Below are 19,775 nucleotides of genomic sequence, written 5' to 3'. Positions count from 1 at the left end.
TCGTCCCCATGACAATGAGTTTCACTTACGAGAACTGTCACTGCACCAAGCACTGTCAGATCTGAGGAGAGACTTTTTTGTGTTTGAATATGAAAGCAGCAAGGACTGTGGCAAAATAGCTTGGTGTGGTGAAATATGCAGACTAGCGTATCTTGTAATGCTGATCAGACTGGTTTAACTATTTTCAGCCTGCTGTAGAATTGGCCTCTTTTCAAAGCTTTGAATCTGAAGAATTCTAAAGGTCCTATGTCTGCCATGCTTGTATAAACAGAAAATGCTACATACCAGTAGTTAGTTCCCCTCCTCTCTTCTATCTAAATGGTTTGGCTTTCTAAACCTCTGAGACAGTGCTGCTGAGATTAGAACAGTGAAAATGGGGCTCTTGCATCAAACAGCTAAAATGTGAAATTATTTGGCACTGGGGTTGCTTCTGGAATACTGTGTCCAGCTCTGGTGTCCACAATTAACAAAAGATGCTGAAAAATGGGAGAGGGTTGAGAAGAGAGACATGAGAACTGTTGAAGCGTTGGAAAACATGCCTTATAGTGAGGGACTCCAGGAGACTGAGCTATATAACTCTTCAAAGAGAGGGTTAAGAAGTGACTTGAACATAATCTAAAATATGTACATAGGGAAGGGAGACTTGATAGAGGGCTCTTTATAGCTGCCTCCAAGAGGCCCATCCTTAGCCCTCAGTGCAAGGAGCTCTTACAGGTTCCTGGGGAAGGTGCTCAGCATGGTAATGTCCATTCAGGTCAAACCTGGAAATTGACATTGGAAGTGTTCAGTCTGGGAATAACCATCTGCAGTCTCATGTCTGGTCTGGCAGTTACGTAACAGGATGTTTGGGGCGGTGGGCAGGGTGGTAAATCCTCACACTCCTGCCAGTGGCATGTATTGGATCTAACCCCATCAGTGGAAGAATTTTAACTACATTTTCCATTCAAAAATATATATTTTTAGAGGGAAAGTTTTCTTATTTCAAAGCTTTGGGTGGAGGGGAAGAACTTTCCTCTTTTCTATTACAGAGCAAAGACCTAAATTGGAATTTGACTCTGAGATTTTTGCTCAGGACTCAATTCTGTGCCTTATTACTGTGAACTGGTTGGGGGAACAAACCACCCCAACAATGTAGACACCATTTCCCTAGTGTGTGTTGTACCCAATTAAAAAAATCTCAGCAAACTTAATCCATGTTCAGCTGGCAGCAGCCATCCTTAGTGCCAGCACTGCCACTGCCTCCGTTCAGCTGGGTCTCCCTGACATGTGCTGCAGACCCATGACAAAGCCTTTGTCTGGCAAAGTTAGAGCACTGACATTCAGTGGGATACAGGAATAAAAAGACAGTCACCTTTGTTACCCTGTGGGAGGGGACCGCAGGAGCTGAACTAAGGTACAGGCTGGGTGTGAAGTTGTGTGCATAGCCTTGTGACCTCCATGGGCTGTTCTGGGGCTTCTCTGTTTGCTCCTACCTAGTGCAAGGCAGCTGGATCTTTGATGGCTCAAACCCCATGCAGGACAGGGGTCTGGCACTGTTAACACTCATGCTAGGCGTGCTGGCAGGGGCATACTTCAGTACTAGAGTGATGAGGCTGTGCTCTGAGTTTATGTAACAAGAGGAGGGGAGGGGTGTGAAATGTGCCCACCCATGGGCTCTGAGTGACTCCAGCACCAAACCACACCCCACTGCTGTTTCTAATGATGCAGCTGGGCTACAGTGGTAGCAGGTATCTGTAGTTCCCGGACCCAGACACTAGAGGGCAATAACCACCTTGTGCTAAGCTGCTGTTACACCTGTGCAGGGCCTGGGTGCTCTGCCTGAGGGAGGAACTGAGCTGGCTGCCTGGGTGGGAAATGGGCCAGCTGCTCCACAGGCACCAACCTGCAATGGCTGTGGGTGAACAGGGGGCAGCAGAGATGGAACAGCTGGGCTAGGTGTAGGCTGGGCTTCCAGCCCAGTGGGGTGAGGAGACCAGGAAGTCTTGTGGGCTGCAGCCTGAATGGCTTGCACTGTGACCACACACTGCGCTCCCCTCCAGGTAGGAGTCAGCCAAAAGCCAGGATAAGGGGGCACCTGGCTTCAGCTGCCAGTCTGCCACAGCCAGAGTGAGCCTGACAGCCCTGGGCTGCAAAAGACAACCCCTAAACCAAGGGAGGGGGGTGTCTGTTGGGTTTTTGCCTTAGGCTGGGGTTTGCTTAGGTAGAGCTGGAGCCTGTAACGCTGTGTGTAGCCTGCAGAGAAGGCACTGCAGGCTGGCTGGGGAATTGAGTTGGCAAGCAGCCTCTGTTGGGAGAGGAGAGTCTCCTGCCTACACCCCCCAGAGGTGACAGGTGGAGAGCTGGCAGCCTGAGGGGGGCAGATGCCCTGAATTGTAGAAGCCCCTTGTCCCTTCATCCCACCTGCCTCACCCCACAGCTCTGCAGGGCAAATGTTTCTTTCTGGACCCTTTTAGGAGTGTGCTTCTGGGGCATCTGTGGGCCTCTGCCTTGTCCCTGCAGGGTGGGGAGAGCCCTGCACTCCTGCCCTGATTGGTTTCTCCCACCCCCTTTCCCATCCTCCCTCCCATGTCCAGGGGATGCAGCCCCAGCAGGAGCCCCCTCACAGCCTGCTCTGAGCACCTAAGTCCTTTGAGCAGGGGGGCTGGGGAGAGCTGCCCAGTCTGTTACCACCAATTCCCCCTCTCCCCCTGATTTCACAGCATCTGCCTGGGGGGCTCTGTGCCCACAGGCCTCACCTAGCTCAGCACCAGTTGAACGTGCGCCCCACCAGGCTGAAGAAGTGCTCATTGTGGGCGCTGAAGTAAGTACAGAGCTGTTCCAGCAGCTGCTCAGCGATGGGTGGGTGGGGCCGCCCCTTTGAGTCGTCCAGACAGTGCTGGTGGGCCCCGGCCTGCAGGCAGTAGAAGCCCTTGGTCTGGTTGAAGTAGAAGTTGTCAGGACTCAGGCTGGGCGCTAAGCCCAGGAACTGCTCCACACGGCGCAGCTCGGGCAGGGGCTCGCGGATCAGGCTGCCCCCGTCCACGACATGGATGTGGGCCGGGGGGAAAGCAGCCAGCCAGGGGGCTAGGTGCAGGGCATAGAGGCTGCGCTGGATGGCCTTGTAGCGGGTGTCGAGGCCCCGGTCCCCCCGCAGCAGGAGTCTCTCCAGGGGCGGGTAGGGCTTGCACCGCGCCCGGCGGTTGTGCAGGATCTGGGTGTAGTCCGACACCAGCCGCTCCACTGGGTCCCGCACAATGAGCAGCAGCCGCATGGCAGGGTCCATGGCGCGGACGCGCTCAGGGGCCTGTGGCGAGGAGAAGTAGCCTGGGGTCTTCTCCATGGTGAGCTGGCCGGGGCCTGAGAAGGGCATCTGCTGGCGGTACCAACCCAGTCCCCGGCGGTAGTTCTCCTCCCGGTTGAAGAAGTGCACCTCAGCAGGGGCAGCGGCCACCTGGGGGTGCAGCGCCAGCATCTCCAGCAGGGCCCGTGTGCCCCCCTTCCGCACCCCAATGATGATCCCCTGGGGCAGGCGGCGTTGCAGGCTACTGGCCTGGAATGTGGACATGTTTCCCAGCCATGGAGCCTCCTGGGCCCAGGGCTCCAGCATCCCCTGTGCCAAGTGGGCCCCCCAAGCCTCCACCAGCAGGAGCAGCCAGCTGGCCCACCAGCAGGCCATGGCTGCCCTTGCCCAGGATAGATGGGCACAAGTAGACTGGTGAGACTGCTGCATAGATGAGGCTGCTCAGCTCACACCCAACCTCCTTCCATGACCAGGGTTAACTGCAGGGCCTCCCCTCCCTTGCCCCCAGGTCCCACCCTGCTCCTGGCTGGTAGAGCCCCTTTCCTGGCACTGTCTCTGGTCGGCTTCCCGGTGCAGCTCTGCTCCTGGGCCCCTCCGAGTATCCAGCCCCTCAATGCCTGGTGCAGCCACCACAGCCCGGGGCTGGTGGCCACCTGTGGGAGAAAGGGGAGAAATGGGGCATCAGCTAGAGCAGCTCAGCGCAGCAGGACTGGTGTGATGGGGTGTGCTCCCTCTCTCATAGGCCCCAGTGCGGGGGAGTGAGAAGGAGCTGAGGGGGGGCGCAGGATTTCTGTTCTACTAGGCCCTGCTCCCCAGCCCCTCCTGATGAGCTGGGCTGGCCTGGGGCCCAGGCTGGAGCCTCCAACCCAGCTGCTCCCTGCCCCAGGAAGGACATGGCCAGTCAATGCCTGCCCTCTAGTGGCCACTGCTGGTATCGCAGTGCCAACCATTCATGTGGGGTGGGGGGCAGTGAAGGAAGGGCCCCACTCCCGAGCTCAGGAGACTTCCCCTCCAGCCCTGGAAAGTTGCTGCTGTGCAGACGGGATCCCAGGCTCTAGAAACCACCTGCCATTTGCTCTGGGATGCAGCAGCCCCCACCCCCAGGTTGTTCCCCCATCCCTGGTTGGAAAGCACAGGCCTTGGGCCCTTGTCCGCAGGTGGGGCAGGCAGGAGATGTCACAAGCCGTGACTGCGGGGGGGGGGGGGGGGGCTGGGCTGCACTGGCTGAGCAGAGGCAGGGGTGGGCAGACATGGACACAGATGTGTGGGCATGAAGAATTGCGCCCTCCTGTTCCTGGCCTGGGGAGTAGCCCTGGGAAGGGGCCAGTAGAGACCAGTCCCCCCAGGTTCTGGACAAGCTGAGCCCAGAGCTAGGAGATTAGGTGGCATGGGCCTTGAGGGACCTGGTTCTGTTCTCACCTCTGCCACTCACTCACACTGCAAACCTGGGCAGGTCCTGTTCCCTCTCTGCCTCCCTTTCCCCACCCCAGCAGAGGGACTAACTTCAGGGCAGCAGGCTGGCAGCGGGGGCAGAGCTTTGAGCCGCATTGCTGCTGTCCTGGGGCAGGAGGGCACCGGCCTGCCGGCTGAGCAAGGGAGAGCCTTGGCCCCATGGAAAATCTTCCCTGGGCTGGGACCCCACTGGGATCTCCCCCAGGGGCTTCAGAAAATGTGTCCCAGTGCCCAGCCCCGCCAAAAAAACAAGGGCACAGGAGTCTGGTCACACCTTAACGACAAACCAATTTCTTTGGGCATCAGTTTTTGTGGGCTAAAACCCACTTGTTCAGCTGCAGGGAGTGAAAATTACAGATACCGGCACAGACATACTGACACATGGAGAGGAGGGAGAACCAGTGTTGACAAGGCCAGTGCAGCCAGGGTGGATTTGATCCACTCCCAGTAACTGAGGAGGTGTCAATACCAGGAGAGGGGGTTTAACACCATCACTACAAAAGCAATTTCCCCTCTTCTGGTATTGATGCCTCCTCAATTACAGGCATCTCCTGGCACACAGGACCCCGCAGAGCGCAGGTGCCCCCAGCCCCACTGCCTCAGCCATGTACCCCCCACAGGCCCAGCCCCCCGCCCCCCAGAGCCTCCGGGGAGGGGGCGGGTCACGCGGCTCCTCCAAGCTGCATTTAAAGACTCCACCTTCCAGACTGTCCCGTTTACACCAGTTTAAACCCGCAGTAACCCGCTCCGTTTCAAACTGCGGGGGGGTTCTTCCTACCACTCGTGCAGCGATCAGCCCCCCCCTCCGCGCCTGACACAAACACCCCCACGTGCCCAGCCAGCCCCGCCCCACAGGAGCTGCTGCTCCGGGCCACGAGGGACCCCAGACGACGCACTTCCCCCGCCCGCTTGACGCCCTAACCGAGCCCAGGGAGCCCGGCTGGCGTCACTGAGCGTCGAGCCCCGTGTCCCAGCCCCCTCCCCCGGGAGGGGCAGGCGTGTCGCCATGGACATCGCGCGGGGGGGCGGGTGCAGGGGCTGCTGAGACCCAGCAAACTCCGCGCCCCAGGCGAGGGGAAACCGAGGCAGGCGGTGCCGCTCCCAGCGCCCTGTGCTGCAGGGGAGGCTCTCAGCTGCTGCCGGGGAGGGGGGCGCGTTCCCGGCTCTGGGAGCCTGGCTGGGCAGCAGGTACAGCGCCGGGAACCCTGCTGGGAACGGTCCAGTCCCTGCCACAGCCGGGCCCACACAGACCCGGCATCCTCCGCGGGCACAGACCGAGCCACTGTGATCGCCCCGGATCTGGAAGGGGAAGCGGGGGGGCTGGAAGCCAGGACTCCTGGGTTCTCTCCCCAGCTCTACAGTTAAGGAACTGCGCGGTCTTGGCTGGGTCTCCCCCTCTCAGCTCCCCCTGGGGCTAGTGACGCCCGCCCGGGAGGGGCTGGGCCTGCCTGTCTCTCGGGGGGAGGCTGTTTGGCTCGGTGACGTGTCTTGCTCTAATGAGGCGGCCCCGCGGGACGATCCCCACTTCCTGGCGGATGCTAATTAGGGGGGAACCAGGCGGGGAGAGGGGGAAGCGCAGACTGTCACCGCGGTCGGGGAGGGCGTTTAAAGGGACAAACGCCTCACTATGGGGATGGGGGAGATTGAACCCCAGCCTGCGGGGCCCCACGTGTCTGTAGCGCCCCAGGGACCCAGCCACGGGCCCAGCTCCCAACTGCCTGCCGAGGAGGGGGCACCAGGGCTTAATTTGTGCCCTGGCGTGTTGGGGCCGAACCTGGCACCCCTGGGCCCAGCAGCTCCTAGGCCGGGTATCCCGGGGCCGGCTCGAGCCCCAGCGCCTCTTTCCTGGGGGGCACCGCGCCCGGGGGGCACCCAGTGCCAATGACCCCGGCTGGCGTCATACCAGGGACCCAGCCCAGGCCAGCCCCGTACCAAGGACCCGGCCCTCATCTGCGCCCCCCCCCCCCGGATGGCATCTGGACCGGGGCCTGCCCTCTCCCTTGCTCCTGCTCCGGGCCCCCCAGCTTGGCGCCGCTTCCCCGGGGAAAGTGCCCCCCGTGGGGGGCGAGCAGGGGGCGAGGTGCCAGCCAGGGAACCGGCAGGTCTCTTACCTGGGGGGGGCGGCGGCGGCGTTCCCGGCCGGGCTGGGAGCCAGGGGAAGAAATGCTGGGGGAGCGACACGGCCCCGGCTTGTGCTGGGAGCGAGGTCGGATCAATGGGTCTAGGTCGCTTGCTGGTTTAAAGAGACGGGGCGATCGGCCCCCAGCAGCACCAGCCCCCTCACTCTCCGGACCTCGCCATACTAGTCCTCTGAGCCCGCCCGGCGAGGCGAGGGTTAAAAGCACCCGCCCAGGCCCGGGGCGGTCCCGGCCACAGGGAGGAGGGCAGGTGACCTAACACCGCCTGCCCCGGGCAGCCTGAGCCAGACCTCCCGGAGCGAGTGCAAATGGGTTACAGCCCCCGCCCCATGAGTCACCCATCCCCCATATCCATCCCTCCCCGCCCCAGGTCCCCCCAAGTTCCCCAGCGGTTTGTCACACGAGGGCTCCCTCCGCGATATCCCGGCGCTGCCCTGGGGACCCGCCACCTGCGAACACGTGTTCGGGTCCAGCCGCCCGGGCCGCTCAGACTGCGGCGCCCTTGCTTCCAGCTGACCCTGCCTCAGTTTCCCCCACTGCCCTGGGTGTCTCTCGCTCCGTCCAAGAAGGATCCCAGCCCAGGGGAGGAAGGAGCAGCTTGGAACTGGATCCGAGTCTCCCCTCGGAGCCAGGGTGGGGGCGGGATCCGGCCGGCCGGGGGCTGCAACTCACGGGCTGGTCCGAGCGCGAAGCGACACCGCCGAGCAGACCCTTGGGAGGGATCAGCCGCTGGGACCCCCGTTCCGTCCGAAGGACGGTTCCTGCAGCCCGGGAGTCCACACTGCTCTGGGGAGCCGGACCCAGCGTCTTTGTAACCTGCCGACCCCGCCTCCGAACCGCCCCGGCCCCGCCCCCCATGCTGAATCGGGAGCCGGGGCGGCGGGTGACTGCCCCAGCCACACCCCTGGAGCTCCCCCTTTTCCCAGCCCAGGGTACACTCTTCTGGCATGGTCTGTACCCAGCCCCGCCCTTGCCACACACAGAGCTCCACATGGGCCCCCTCACCAGCAGGAATAGCTGCTTACCACAAAGCACACAGCAAGTCAGAGCTGGAGAGAGAACCCAGGCATCCTGGCTCCCAGCCCCCCAAAACCACAAGCCCCCACTCGCCTCCCAGTGCTGGGCATAGAACCCAGGCATCCTGGCTCCCAGCCCCCCAACCACAAGCCCCCACTCCCCTCCCAGTGCTGGGGACAGAAACCAGGCATCCTGGCACCCAGCTCCCCCCCACCAATCACTAGCCCCCACTCCCCTCCCAGTGCTGGGGATGGAACTCAGATGTCCTGGCTCCCACTTCTGTGCTGTAACCATAAGATTTTAATGCAGGGATGCAAAGTGCAGGCCAAGGGTCAGAGGGTGCCAGCCCCAGTGTCCAGGTGTAGTCCGTCCTCTTGGTAAGTGTGTGTGGGGGGGGGCTGAGTTCATCCTTGGCCTCTCTCCTGAGCCTCAGGGGCCTTAGAGATGGCCACCCACCCATGGAGTCTGGCCTGAGCATTGCAAATGGGCCCAAACACCACCCCCGACCCCCTGCCGCCAGCCCATCCTACCCGCCCACCAAAGCGGGACACTTTCCCTTTAAATGTGCCAGCTCTCCCCCCCCCCCCATGGGTGTATGTGACACAATTACACAGATTCAGTAGCTCAGGTTCACCAAGAGTTCACAATCCACAGACCTCCCCATCGCCCTCCCCAGGGGCAGCCAGTGCTAAATAATTAAGGGAGGCTTCAAAAATTAAGTGTCAGGCTGAGAGAATCTCTGCAGTGCCCTTCCCTTCATTCCCCCCTACCCTGCTTTCCCCCTCCCTTTGCAGTCTGCTGCCTCCCCTCCCCTACTCCTGCCCATTTGGGGGGCTCCCCCCCCCGCCAAGTTCCAGCTCAGCCCCTTGGCCTGGTGCAGTAGCGGCTCTGAATGAGCTGGGGGCTAGGCGCTGCCCCGAGGAGCTCACCCAGCCAGCTCAGCTCTCCTGACTCCTGCCCCTGGACCCATAAGCCTTCTGCCCCCAAGCCCACCTTCTGCCCCACCTGCCCCTTCCCCTGCTGCTCTCCTCAAGCAGGCCTCGGGCCTAGCTCTCCTGCAGCAGTGCCCACTCTCAGCCCCTCACACGTCTACCCTGCCCTGCACCCATGGGTCCATTTTTTGGGAGCAGCTCCAAGGGAACCCCAGCCCCCAGCATGGATACACTCCGAGAGCACGGCGCCCTCCATGTTGGCAGCCGCCCTGACAAGGGAGTGGAGAATCGTCCTCAGCTCCTGAAGCCCCCCAGAAACCATTGGACATGTTTTCACTCCCTCTGGTGCCATCCAGGGCTGAATGGGGCAGCAGGGATCTGTCAGTCCCCCCAGGGCACAGGCAGGCAGGGGACAGCATGCACAGCCCCACACCTGCTGAGCTCTGTCCCATTTCCCCATCTCGGCACTGCCCTCTTGCTTGCGCGAGTTGGGAAGCAGCCGGAGCCCAGCTCAGCTGCAGGAGACCCCAGGGGAGGAGGCAGCCCAGGTGGGATGTCAGGATCCAGGCCTGCTTGTGGCTCAGCTTCCTGGCTCCTGGGAGCACATCGCAGGCCCAGGCTGGCTCTTTGCTCCCCTCTAGGGCCAGAACCACCAGCGCTTCCCAGCCGCTCAGTCATGTGGAGAGCTTGGGCTGAATCCCACCATAGGCATTCAGGGGCCTCACTGCAGGGATTACTGACCCCAGGGCCAAGGCAGTGCAAGCTGGTTTGTCTGCCCCCCCCCGTCCCCCGCACCTCTGATCCCCAGTGTCCCACAGCCCCTCCTGCAGGGACCACGCTGGAAGGGGACAGCAGCTGGGCTTGGCAACAGACTAGGGCCACACCGGGGGCCTGTTTGGAGCAGGATGTGACCCAGGCCTGCCAAGCTGCAGCTAGTGGCATCACCCGTCTGGGGGGCAGGGACAGGCCCACAATGGTGCCGAGGGGCATCCGCCATCGGCACTGACAACCCCCTGCCCAGCTGGCACCTGGCCCTGCAAGCGCCACCTCTCCGCTGGCCAGCGTGTACAAAGGAGCCTGTGTTCTGGGGCTGCCCCACAGCCAAGGAGCTGCTGGGAGCCCAGGCACCCCCTGTGAGGAAGTGGGACTGTTCTTAATATTTTCTCTGAATACTGTATGGGTGCCTCAGTTTCTGGCCACACTGTCTCCGTGGCAACTAATGGTCCGGCCCTTCCCCCCTGCAAGGCGATGCTAAAGGTGTGGGAGAACAAAGAGGACAGGTGACCTGGCCCCAGGAAAGGAACTCAGCAGAGAAGGAGGGGCTGGAGCGGGTTTCAGTTTGGAGCTGGCTGGGGACTAGGAGTGAGGGCAGCTGGGGGTGTCTGCCTCACTGGGCCCCAGAATGGACCCAGCCGAGGGGTCCAGTTCTCTGTACCTACAAGCTCTGCTTTAGACCATGTTCCTGTTATTTAATAAACCTCTGTTTTACTGGCTGGCTGAGAGTTATGTCTGACTGCAAAGTGGGGGTGCAGGACCCTCTGGCTTCCCCAGGACCCCACCTGGGCGGACTCGCTGTGGGAAGTGCATGGAGGGGCTTATGCTGAATGCTCCAAGGAGAGACCCAGGAGGTGAATCCCTATGAGCTTCTTGCCCTGAAGACAGTCTGCTCCATGGGAGAGGAGACTCCCCAAAATCCTGACTGGCTTTGTGGGGAGCAGTTCCAGAGCATGGCCACCCCACAGAGCCCACAGCCCGGGAACTGGGCACTCATGGGGCGTGTGGGATCAAGTTCTTGCCCCAGATCGGGACCGCGAACCCAGCGGACATCCCAGGAGATGCCCAGGCTGCAACATGGCATGTCGTTCGCTCTGGCTGAGAACTCTGGGGAGAGATGGGCACCGCCCTCAGCCTCGCAGATACCTGGAGGCCCAGACCAGCAAGAACTAAAAACCTCTGAGGGGCAGGTGCAGGGCCTAGCCCTCCCCACGCATTTCATTCCTGGCTGGCAGAGGCAGCTGGTTTTCTGGCCCAGGTGCCAGCTCTCCCCACGCATGGGGGGCAGCCTGGGCACCCAGCTCAGGGGTCCCCTGGGTGCCAGCACTTCTAGGGGTTAGGCACAGCATTGCCTGAGTCCGGGTGCAAGTGCCCAACCCAGGTGCCAGGCCTTTCCTTAGGACTTGGGGCCCACACCCATAAACAGCAGGACTCCCCCTGAGGGGGGGGGGCTTCCATTCATTCAGCCTATGGGACAGGAAGGGGGCTAAGATTGCCCCTGGAGGGGGGACTGGGTGTACAGGGTGCCAGCCCCCCCCCCCCCCCCCAAGAACTGGGCTCGTGAGCCCCCTCCCCCACCCGGGAACCTCTCAGATGTGGCCCTGCTCTGCCGATCTCTGACTGAGTGGGGAAGGCCAGCTTGGCCCAGCCAGGGTAGGCCCGGCCTGGACAGGAGTGAGACAGGCAGCTCCCCCCCATTGCTGATCACCCCCCTGCAAGAATTACAGTCTTCCCCAGCGAGTCCAGCCCCGACCCTGCAGTTACCCCCAGGCCCCGCTACGTGCCAGCTGCCCTCAGATTGCACCCAGCCTGGCCCCTGCAGCTCACTGCCTCTCTGCTGAGCTCCTGCTGCTGCCTGGGCCCCGTACCCCACTAATGGAAACGTACAGGAGCTGGCTGGGACCCCCCCCCACACTCATCAGTCATGCAGAGGAGCAGCTTCCAGGCCAGCTCGCAAGTGATGCTTTTCAACTTCGTTATCTGCCATTTCTGCTGCAGAGGGGGTGGAGGGGCAGCCAGCTGCTTACCCAGCTACATGGGGCTGAACCCCTCCCCCACCTCAGCAGTGTCAGGCAGGGAAACAGGTACAGGTGAATCACGCTGATCGCCTGGCTCACTCCCCTGCACAGCTAGGGGCCGAGGCCCAGTGACCCATGGGCCTGTCAGAGGCCCCAAGGGGGCACAGGACAGTAGACAGACGTGCAATCCCACCCCTGGACCCCATTCCCCCCCAGGGTTGGGACAGAAGCCTCCCTCCACACTCCCAGCCCATACCCCTTCCCAGGGCTGGAACCCAGGAGTCCTGACTCCCACCCGGCTCCTCACACCCAGAAGACAGGGGTGGTGACCGTGTGGTTGCGCCCTCATCCCCAGTGGGGTGAAGGCCCCAGGGACCCGCAGAGCAGTGCTGGCAGGAGGCACTGAACCCTGAAAGACAGCCCCCCAGCAGAAAGGCTTGAGTGTGATGGGGGGGGGCCGTTTGTGATGGGGTCATGGCGGGAACCACCATGAAATATTCATAGCCCCGCTGCATGCCTGGCACAGAGCCCAGCCAGCTGGGCCCTGGCAGGAGAGACCGAGATGCCAACATAGCTTCCCAGGCCTTGGCACGCAACATGGCAAAGCCCGCTTGTCCAACTCCTCGGCAAGAGGGACTGGGCACCCCCATAGCACCACTGTGGACCCTTGTCCTGCACCGTGGGAGCAAGCTGTGTACTGTGCCCCAGCTGTACGCACCCCCTAGACTCAACACCCCATTCCCCCAGACCACCCCCTGGACTCCCCTCTCATCCAGCCACCTGGCCTTATGCCCACGGGACCCCATCCCTCTGCTGCTGCTGCAGAGGGAGACAGAGCCCTGCTGGCGGGGGTAGGTGGGGGGCAGATAGGAACTGCCACCTGCAGAGTGCAGAGCTGCTGTGTCCCCATCCCCCGAACCAAGCAACTAGCCAGCCACGAATGCAGGGAACGTGGAGCCGGGGGTTTATTGATCAGCCCTTGGGTCACTCAGGGAACACACGAGCCAGCCAGTACGGGTGGCAGCAGGGGGCATCTCCAGGGCTGGAGAGGAGATTCCTGTGCAGTGAGGGGTCTCGGGGGGGGCAAGTACCCCAGGCCCAGGGCTCAGGCATTTCTCTGCGCGGGGGGCACACACTCCAGGCCCAGGTGCTGGAAGATTTCTTCTTCAGATGCAGCAGGTAGAAAGAGGTTCTGGAAGGAAAGAAACCAGCGTCCGAGCTGAGAGCAGCTCCCCGGGGTGATCACAGCTTGCAGGGCAGGTAGGGGGGTCCTTACAGGGCAGCTGGAGCCAGGCTAATGCAGACTCTGCTACTGCACTGCTCAGCCCCCCACACCAACATCCCACCCCGGAGCCACCATGTGCCGCCCGCTCCCCATGCCTCATTGCCGCTGGGGCTGTGCCAGGGGAGTTCAGTACTGTGCAGAGAAAGCCACTCTGATTGGCTGCCTGCCCCACCTCCTGGGGAAGGGCAGCCAATCAGGATGGTTACAGGAGGCATTGCAGAGCTCTACGAGCTATAGGAGTATTTTGGCAGGGGGAGGGGAACAGCTGGCATCATTCTGCAGGGGAGGGGGGCAGAGTTAATGAATGGGAACGTCAGGGGTGGGGAGCAGCTGGTGGGGCCAGAATCTGTATCTGTCCTGGCGAGCACCAGCCATGGCCACTGTCACCCCCCTCGTGCTGTAAGCCACGCAGCATCAGCCACACGACTCTCCTCCTCCACATGCTGGGGGGTCCCCAACCATCAGAGGATCCACAAACCACAAACACCACGCGTTTTCCTGGGGCTAGTGCTTCCCGCGCTGTCAGCTCAGCCGTGCTGGAGCTACCCCAGGCGTACCGGGGCTGCTGCCCCCTTGAACCGGGCGAGAGGGACCTTGGGTTTCGCTGCCCCCCACCCCGAAGTCGGGAACCCTCCATCTAGACCTGTCAATCACTGGGCTGCCCGCACCTGGGGAGTTGGTTCATGCCAGGCATGGCAGGGAGCGGGTGTCTGGGAGAGGACAGTGCCAGGGTATGCAGAGGTCGTAAGTAGGGCTCAGCACCTTGGTGCCCCTTGAGAGGGGTAGCAAGGGCCTGGAGATCCCTCCTGCAGAGCAAAGGGTGCAACTGCCTGCCTTGGGGAGGGCTCCTGTGGGGGCCAGGTCTCTGCAGGCACGTCACCACCAGGGGTCAGGATCAAACCCCAGACCAGGCTTTCCCGGACCCCCGTCCATTCAGCCCCATGTCCCTATCCACGTGCAGAACCATACCCGCCTGGTGTCGTACAGGGTGTGGCTGTTCAGGACCATCTTCCTCTCATGGCTGGCAAAGCGCCGGAGCTCGCGTTCGAAGTGCTGGGGAGAAGGGCGCAGAGCCTGGAGTTAGCGCCGGTCACTCCGGCAGGCCGAGGGACTTGGAGCCCGAGTTCAGGGCCCCAAGGGTCTGGTTCAGACCCAGCTGGGAAGTGCTGACCCGGGTTCAGATCTTGGCTCCCCTGCATGTGGGGCATCTGGACTCAGGGGGTGTTTGGCCCATTGGAAAGGGCTGCTTGAATCCGGATTCAGAGCTCAGCATGGGCGGGGCAGGGATCTAACCCCCTCCTCAGGACCCTGCCATAGGGTGGGACGGGCTCAAATCTAGAACCACCCCAGAACGGGGCTAGGATCTAGAACCCAAAGCCTCCCCTGTAGGGGCCGGCTCATCTCTGGCACCTGCCACGCCTGGATCCGGAGGTCCAGGCCTCGCCCACATCTCTCAGCTCCCCCTGCCTTGGGCAGTCACCTACCCGGGAGCCGGTCCAGCCGAGCAGAGCAAACGGGAACTGACTGACTGGAGCCACGACCAGGTCCACCCTGACGGCCTTCCAGCCTCGGGCAGCACCCGGGCCCTCCCGCACCTCCAGGCGGAATATGGAGAAGCACCTCTCAAATCGGTCCAGTAAGTCCCTGCCCCCAGGTGCCTCAGGGCCCTCGTGGAGCGTGAAGCTGTTCTCCTGGCTGTGCTGATAGAGTATCAAACCCTGGTGCGGAGAGAGACAGACAGCACCTCAGCCATGTGGGGCACTAAGGGTATTTCCAGGGCCGGCCATCCCACCTGCATAGTGCCAACCCCGAACCACCAGCCCCCACTCGCCTCCCAGGGCCAGGGAGAGAACCCAGGCGTCCTGGATCCCAGCCTCCCCGCCTCTAACCACCAGCCCCCACTCCCCTCCCAGAGCCGGGATTGCTCTCCCACATCTGTACCCCCACATCCCGCCCTTCCCCCACCTGGCTGTCCAGCCAGCTGACGACACGGCTCAGCAGCCCCACCTCTCTGCCGGCCTCGGGGTGTGTGAGGAGCAGGTCGATGTCATGGCCATGCGGCTTCCCCCTGCGGGGGAGAAACGGAAGGTCGCTCAGCAGCACATAAGAGCCCAGCCCAGCAGCAGCCAGGTCAGCTCCAGCGGGGGGCCCGTACGTCCCAGTGCCGGCAGGGATCTCCCGTTCCCAGGGGGTTTAAGAAGAGGGGGCCTGTCTGGTTTGGGGCTGGGATCCCCACCTGGGATTCCCCCCCTGGGATTCCCCTCCCCCCACACACACAAGCCGTGCATGCTTGGGAGAGCATGACCACGCACGCTCCCAGGGAGACCTGACGTTGGTTCTTTCTTTGCCGTTTCCACTTGGGAGGCAGCAGGCCCCCGTCCCGTTACCGTCTGAACCCGCCAGCCAGCGTCACCGAGGCTCCAGGCAGAAACCGCTGCACAGCCTCCTGCACCATCTGGCCAATGAACTCCGCCTCGCCACGCTCCACTGGGGTGTTGAGGTCCTCATAGTGCCGCAGCCCTGCAGGAGAACCGCTGGGGCCGTCACTCAGGATCCCAGGGCACGAGTCACCGGCCGGGAGACAGGTGCGAGGTTCCCTTCCCTTAGGTCTGCCCTGAGCCCTGCTGCATGGGCCACTCCGGCTCTGGCTGTGAGACTGCCAGGATCAGTGCCTCGCGTCAAGAGCCAACGGCCACCACGGAAAGCTACCAGGGGCCCAAAATATCAAACTAGCCACACCCCAGGTCCAGCCCAGCTCATGTCTCCCTGCCCCAGGGGACTCGTCCCTCCCATGTCTGCAGAGTCCAGGCCAGGGCACAGGGGGTCCATGTGACAACGATGGGCAGTACAGGCCGGGAACAAGCCTGAGAGACCCACAGTGCGTCCAGCAGCCTCTGGGCAGAGCCCCCGTTTGATATGTCACAGTCCATCCCCGCAGTTCCTCACCTGCCTGCTGCTGCCTGGTCAGTTTGGTGTTCCGCTCCTGCAGGTCCACGAGCGTCCGGAGCTCCTCCTGGTACCACCGGCTGGCCGTCCTCACTCCAACTCCGAAGATCTTGGTGAAGAGCTGAGGAGATAGAAGCCAGATGATTCCAGGTGGTGTCAGCTGTGCATGAACTGGTGCAATGTCACCCTCTAGTGGCTGCACTCGCAGCCAGGATAAAGCAACTACTACCAATGGCAGCCGTGGGAGCGCTCTGTTAGCTCAGGAAACAGAGTCAGAGGAGCTGGGAGACCTGGGTGCTAGTGCCAGCTCCCCAGCAGTGTTTCATGTATCTAGTAATTGCTCAGGTGTGTATCCTGGGCCCTATACTGCTAACGGGGATCCCCCTTCAGCTCAACTGGCATCTGTACCATATAATTAACCTGTCAAACACCTTATAGCTCCAGCCTGTACTGCGAAGGTCCCTCACTGAGAGGCTGTAAAAGACACGCCATGGGGTCTAGTCATGGCTGACCCACAGTTCCATCAGGAGGGAACCCGTCTAAGCCTTTTCAACACCATGGCCAGGGCCCATAAATCCACTGGAGCCGGCAGGTGGTTAAAGCTGCCACCAGAGGGCAGCAGGGAGCAGCCACCAAATCCCCAGCTCAGTGACCACCACCTGAAGCCAGGCACAGCGTCTGCCCAGCTCAGAGCCTAGAGAGAGTGATAGACACACTGGGGGAGGCTCCCAGGGGGCAAGCAACGTGATGGAGCCGGAAGACTCGGACTCTAGTATCTCTCTGAGGGCTGCCGAGTCCGAGCCAGTCCCCAGCTCCAGCCCCGCGGCACGGTGCAGGCTGGCACCATGCCCCTCTGGGACAGAACCCACCCTACCTGCCCCACCCACCAAGCGCAAGCAGCGTGGGGCGTCAGACACTCATTCCCAGCAGCAGGGGGCAGCAGCCAGGCCCCGTGCCAGGGCCCTAGGCCACCCCCCAATAGTGCCCGGCCCAACATCCCACGAGCCCCACCCGGCTCTGGTACCTTCATAGTACGGTACCTCTCCGACAGCTTCACTCTCTCCACCTCCACTGAGATGCCATCTTCCAGCACATCCTGCCCGAGAGAGACAGCCCTGAGCCCAGTGCCTGCCCCCTCCCGTGGGGTCTGAGTGGTGCCCTCAGCCCAGCCCCTTGCTGCAGGACACGACACCCTGCTGCCAACTCCGACCTGAGAGAGCAGGGGGCTGCAAGTCGGAGGTGAGGGGCACTGACAGAGCTGGGGGGAGCAGGGATGGCAGGGGGCTGTGGGTCAGGGCAAGGGGCACTGGCAGAGCTGTGGGAGAGGGGCTAGGATGGCAGGGGGCTGTGGGTCGGGGGTGAGGGGCACTGGCAGAGTTGGGGGCCCAGCTGGGATGGTAGGGGGCTGTAGGTCAGGGGTGAGGGGCACTGGCAGAGCTGGGGGCCCAGCTGGGATGGTAGGGGGCTGTAGGTCAGGGGTGAGGGGCACTGGCAGAGCTGGAGGGAGCAGGGTCAGCAGGGGAGCTGCAGGGTCTCTCTGGCTCTCTCAGGTTTAGTACCCCCAGATCAGGCCACCCCCCCAAGGCCTGGCTCCCAGGGGCCCTCTGGGGCTAGTCTGGGGGTGGGGGGTTACCTGGATGACCCGACGGGAGTGCTCCCCAATGCCAGGGAGAGGCCCCAGTTCCTCCAGGGCACTAAGCCGGCCGGGCAGGGCCTTCAGTACCGAGGCTGCCCTGGTAAATGCCAGGCTGCGCCCCTCGCTGCCACTGAAACTCGCCTCCTCCGCCAGGGTCTCCAGCGCCTCCTGGAACAGAGCAGAGTCACCCCCAATTGGGCACCGGGAACTGGAGCTCAGCCCCTGGGCAGCCAGGGGAACTCCAAGTGCCCCCAGGACCAATACCCTCCCCTAGCTTCAACTCCCACCTCCCCTGCCCGTACTGCCCCAGCTCCCGCCCCCAGAATGTGCCCCCTCAACCGCCCAGGAGTCCTGGGGTCCTAGCCCCTCCCCCGCCCCGGGGGGCAGCCTGTACCGTCAGCGGCTGGTTGCTGTGGAGAAGCGGTGTCCGGCGCTGGCAGGCATACGGTGCCATCTGCTGCCCGAGCGGAGCCAGGGTGGTCACCTGGGGGGGGGGGAGAGTCAGTGCCAGGAACCCAGGAGACCCTCACCCTGCCCAATCCCCAGCATTTCCTATCTCCCCTTTCTGCTCAGGGGCCAGGAGTGCCTCATACCCAGCCCCTGCCCTGCTTCCCGCAGTGCCCCCTGCTGGGCTACTCTTGTCTGTGCCCTCACTGTGGGATCCCCCCACCCCATTCCCTGGCTCCCCCGAGCCCAGCTCACTCTGAGGCGGTGCCGGGACTCGATCTCCACAGGCCGCCCGGCTCCCATGCTCTCCGTGAACCAACTGATGTCCAGCAGGGCGGGGTCCCCCCCAGAACCGCACTCCTCCCGCTGCTGCTCCAGCCATCGGGCCACCTCATCCCCCGAGTTCTGCTCCGACACCACGTGGGTCACTGCGGCGCTGGGGAGCCGCCACCGGGCGGGGGAGAAAGGGAGGAGAGGGGGTGTCAGGCTGGGACCCCAGAAGGGAATCAGGGGAGCAACGCGAGTCTGGGGGACTCAGGCTAGAACAGAGCATGGCTCTCCCCTCCACTTACCCCAGCCCTGGGCTCCCCACAGCTCTGCCAGTGCCCCTCACTCCCGACCAGCAGCCCCTGCTGTCCCAGCCCTGGGATCTCATGGGGAAGAAGAGACCCAGTAGCTTTTCCAAACACCTCTCAGTACCAGATAAGGGGGATCCAACCCATCTGGACCCACCAGTGCCTTGCCCAGACTCAGCTGGATCCATTAGGTGCCACGCCACACCCGGTGTCCCAAATATGCCACATCCCCCTCCCGTGTCACCCCACTCAGCCCGGGGGAGATCAGGCCAGGGGTGGCACTGGCCAAGCCTGGCGCCATCAGGGTGCCCCTTCGCTCTGGGCCCCAGCAACCCCAGGTTGGGGGAGGGGGGTGATGGATGACACCAACGAGTGAGCAGGGGAAGGGGTGCAGCCGCAGCCATCCAGCCGGTATGAGCTTTACCAGGCCTTGCAGTCACAGGTGTCCTGCCCAGCTGCTCTCCCTGGGCTACGGAGGGCTGGAGGGCTGCAAGGGGTCAGGTGAGGCTGTGGGGGGCTGGCAACAGCCCTGGGGTCTATGGGCATTGCCCCATTTCCCCCTCGGCCTGGGGCGGCTGATCCCACTCACCTGTAGGCCCCGTCCACGCGGAAGCCCTTGGCCCGGGCCAGCTGGGTGAGGAAGGCCCGGCGGCTGGCCCCCATCCGCTTCTCCACCAAGCACAGCACCACGGCAGGGAAGCGCCCAGCGCCCAGGGGCCCGGCCGGTGGGGATGGGGCCCTTCGCCTTCTCTTCAGGGGCACCAGGGCCATGGCCAGTGGGACCCCGGGCCGGCCAGGCAGGGAGCTAGGGGAACACAGGGGGGATCAGTGACAGGGTCCCCCACACAGCAGGGCCCCCTGGAAGCTCAGCAGGATCAGGGAGGGGGGCCGGGGCAGGCCAGAGCTGTGGGGAACAGGTGTGTTATAGGGCTGGGGGGCTTCTAAGGGGAGCTCTGGAGGAGGGGGATTGCATGGGGGTTTATGGGGGGCTGGAAGCAATGGGGGGAGGGGTCCTGTCTGCCCCGCCCCCAGCCAAAATTCCCCAGCTCAGAAGCGCCGCATGAGTTAGAGGCGGAAAAGCCCCCGCCCCACGTGGGTCAGGGCCGGGCGCAGCCTCGCCCCTTATGCAAATATAGCCCCGCCCACGCCCCCGGGGCTGCCAGGTGCGAGCCCGGACCGCGGCTTCCCCTACTCCCCTCCCCCCGTCAGGGGCGGGACCTGGGCCGCGGCTTGCCAGGGGGCGGGGCTGGCGCATGTGGTGATTTGTGCAATTGC

General features: G+C 62.9%; 2 protein-coding genes across 2 annotated transcripts; both read right to left on the bottom strand.

The window, feature by feature from the left end:
* Positions 1-2,351: 2,351 nt before the first annotated feature.
* Positions 2,352-3,655, bottom strand: LOC127043589 (heparan sulfate glucosamine 3-O-sulfotransferase 1-like). Its single transcript, XM_050937557.1, has one exon. It carries the CDS (start codon positions 3,653-3,655, stop codon positions 2,741-2,743), a length of 915 nt encoding a protein of 304 aa, XP_050793514.1. The 3' UTR covers positions 2,352-2,740.
* Positions 3,656-12,580: 8,925 nt separating this feature from the next.
* On the bottom strand, positions 12,581-19,478 carry POLM (DNA polymerase mu). The gene is made up of 11 exons (XM_050937510.1): positions 19,090-19,478; positions 18,181-18,361; positions 17,873-17,962; positions 17,476-17,646; positions 16,867-16,938; positions 15,843-15,963; positions 15,284-15,416; positions 14,862-14,964; positions 14,381-14,614; positions 13,866-13,949; positions 12,581-12,803 (listed from the first exon to the last, which is right to left on the bottom strand). Exons 1-11 carry the CDS (start codon positions 19,269-19,271, stop codon positions 12,717-12,719), a joined length of 1,458 nt encoding a protein of 485 aa, XP_050793467.1. The 5' UTR covers positions 19,272-19,478; the 3' UTR covers positions 12,581-12,716.
* Between the last annotated feature and the right edge of the window lie 297 nt (positions 19,479-19,775).

This window comes from Gopherus flavomarginatus, chromosome 2 (genome assembly GCF_025201925.1).
Source record: "Gopherus flavomarginatus isolate rGopFla2 chromosome 2, rGopFla2.mat.asm, whole genome shotgun sequence".
Taxonomy (NCBI): domain Eukaryota; kingdom Metazoa; phylum Chordata; order Testudines; family Testudinidae; genus Gopherus; species Gopherus flavomarginatus.
The sequence above is the reverse complement of the archived record's forward strand: the minus strand, read 5'-3'. Positions and strand labels throughout refer to the sequence as shown.

Coding starts and splice junctions, on each gene's coding strand:
- LOC127043589 (XM_050937557.1), bottom strand. CDS start 3,655: ATGGCCTGCTGGTGGGCCAGCTGGCTGCTCCTGCTGGTGGAGGCTTGG.
- POLM (XM_050937510.1), bottom strand. CDS start 19,271: ATGGCCCTGGTGCCCCTGAAGAGAAGGCGAAGGGCCCCATCCCCACCG. Junction 18,362..19,089: donor CGCGTGGACGGGGCCTACAG/GTGAGTGGGATC, acceptor GCGGCTCCCCAG/CGCCGCAGTGACCCACGTGG. Junction 17,647..17,872: donor ACAGCAACCAGCCGCTGACG/GTACAGGCTGCC, acceptor GCTCTGTTCCAG/GAGGCGCTGGAGACCCTGGC.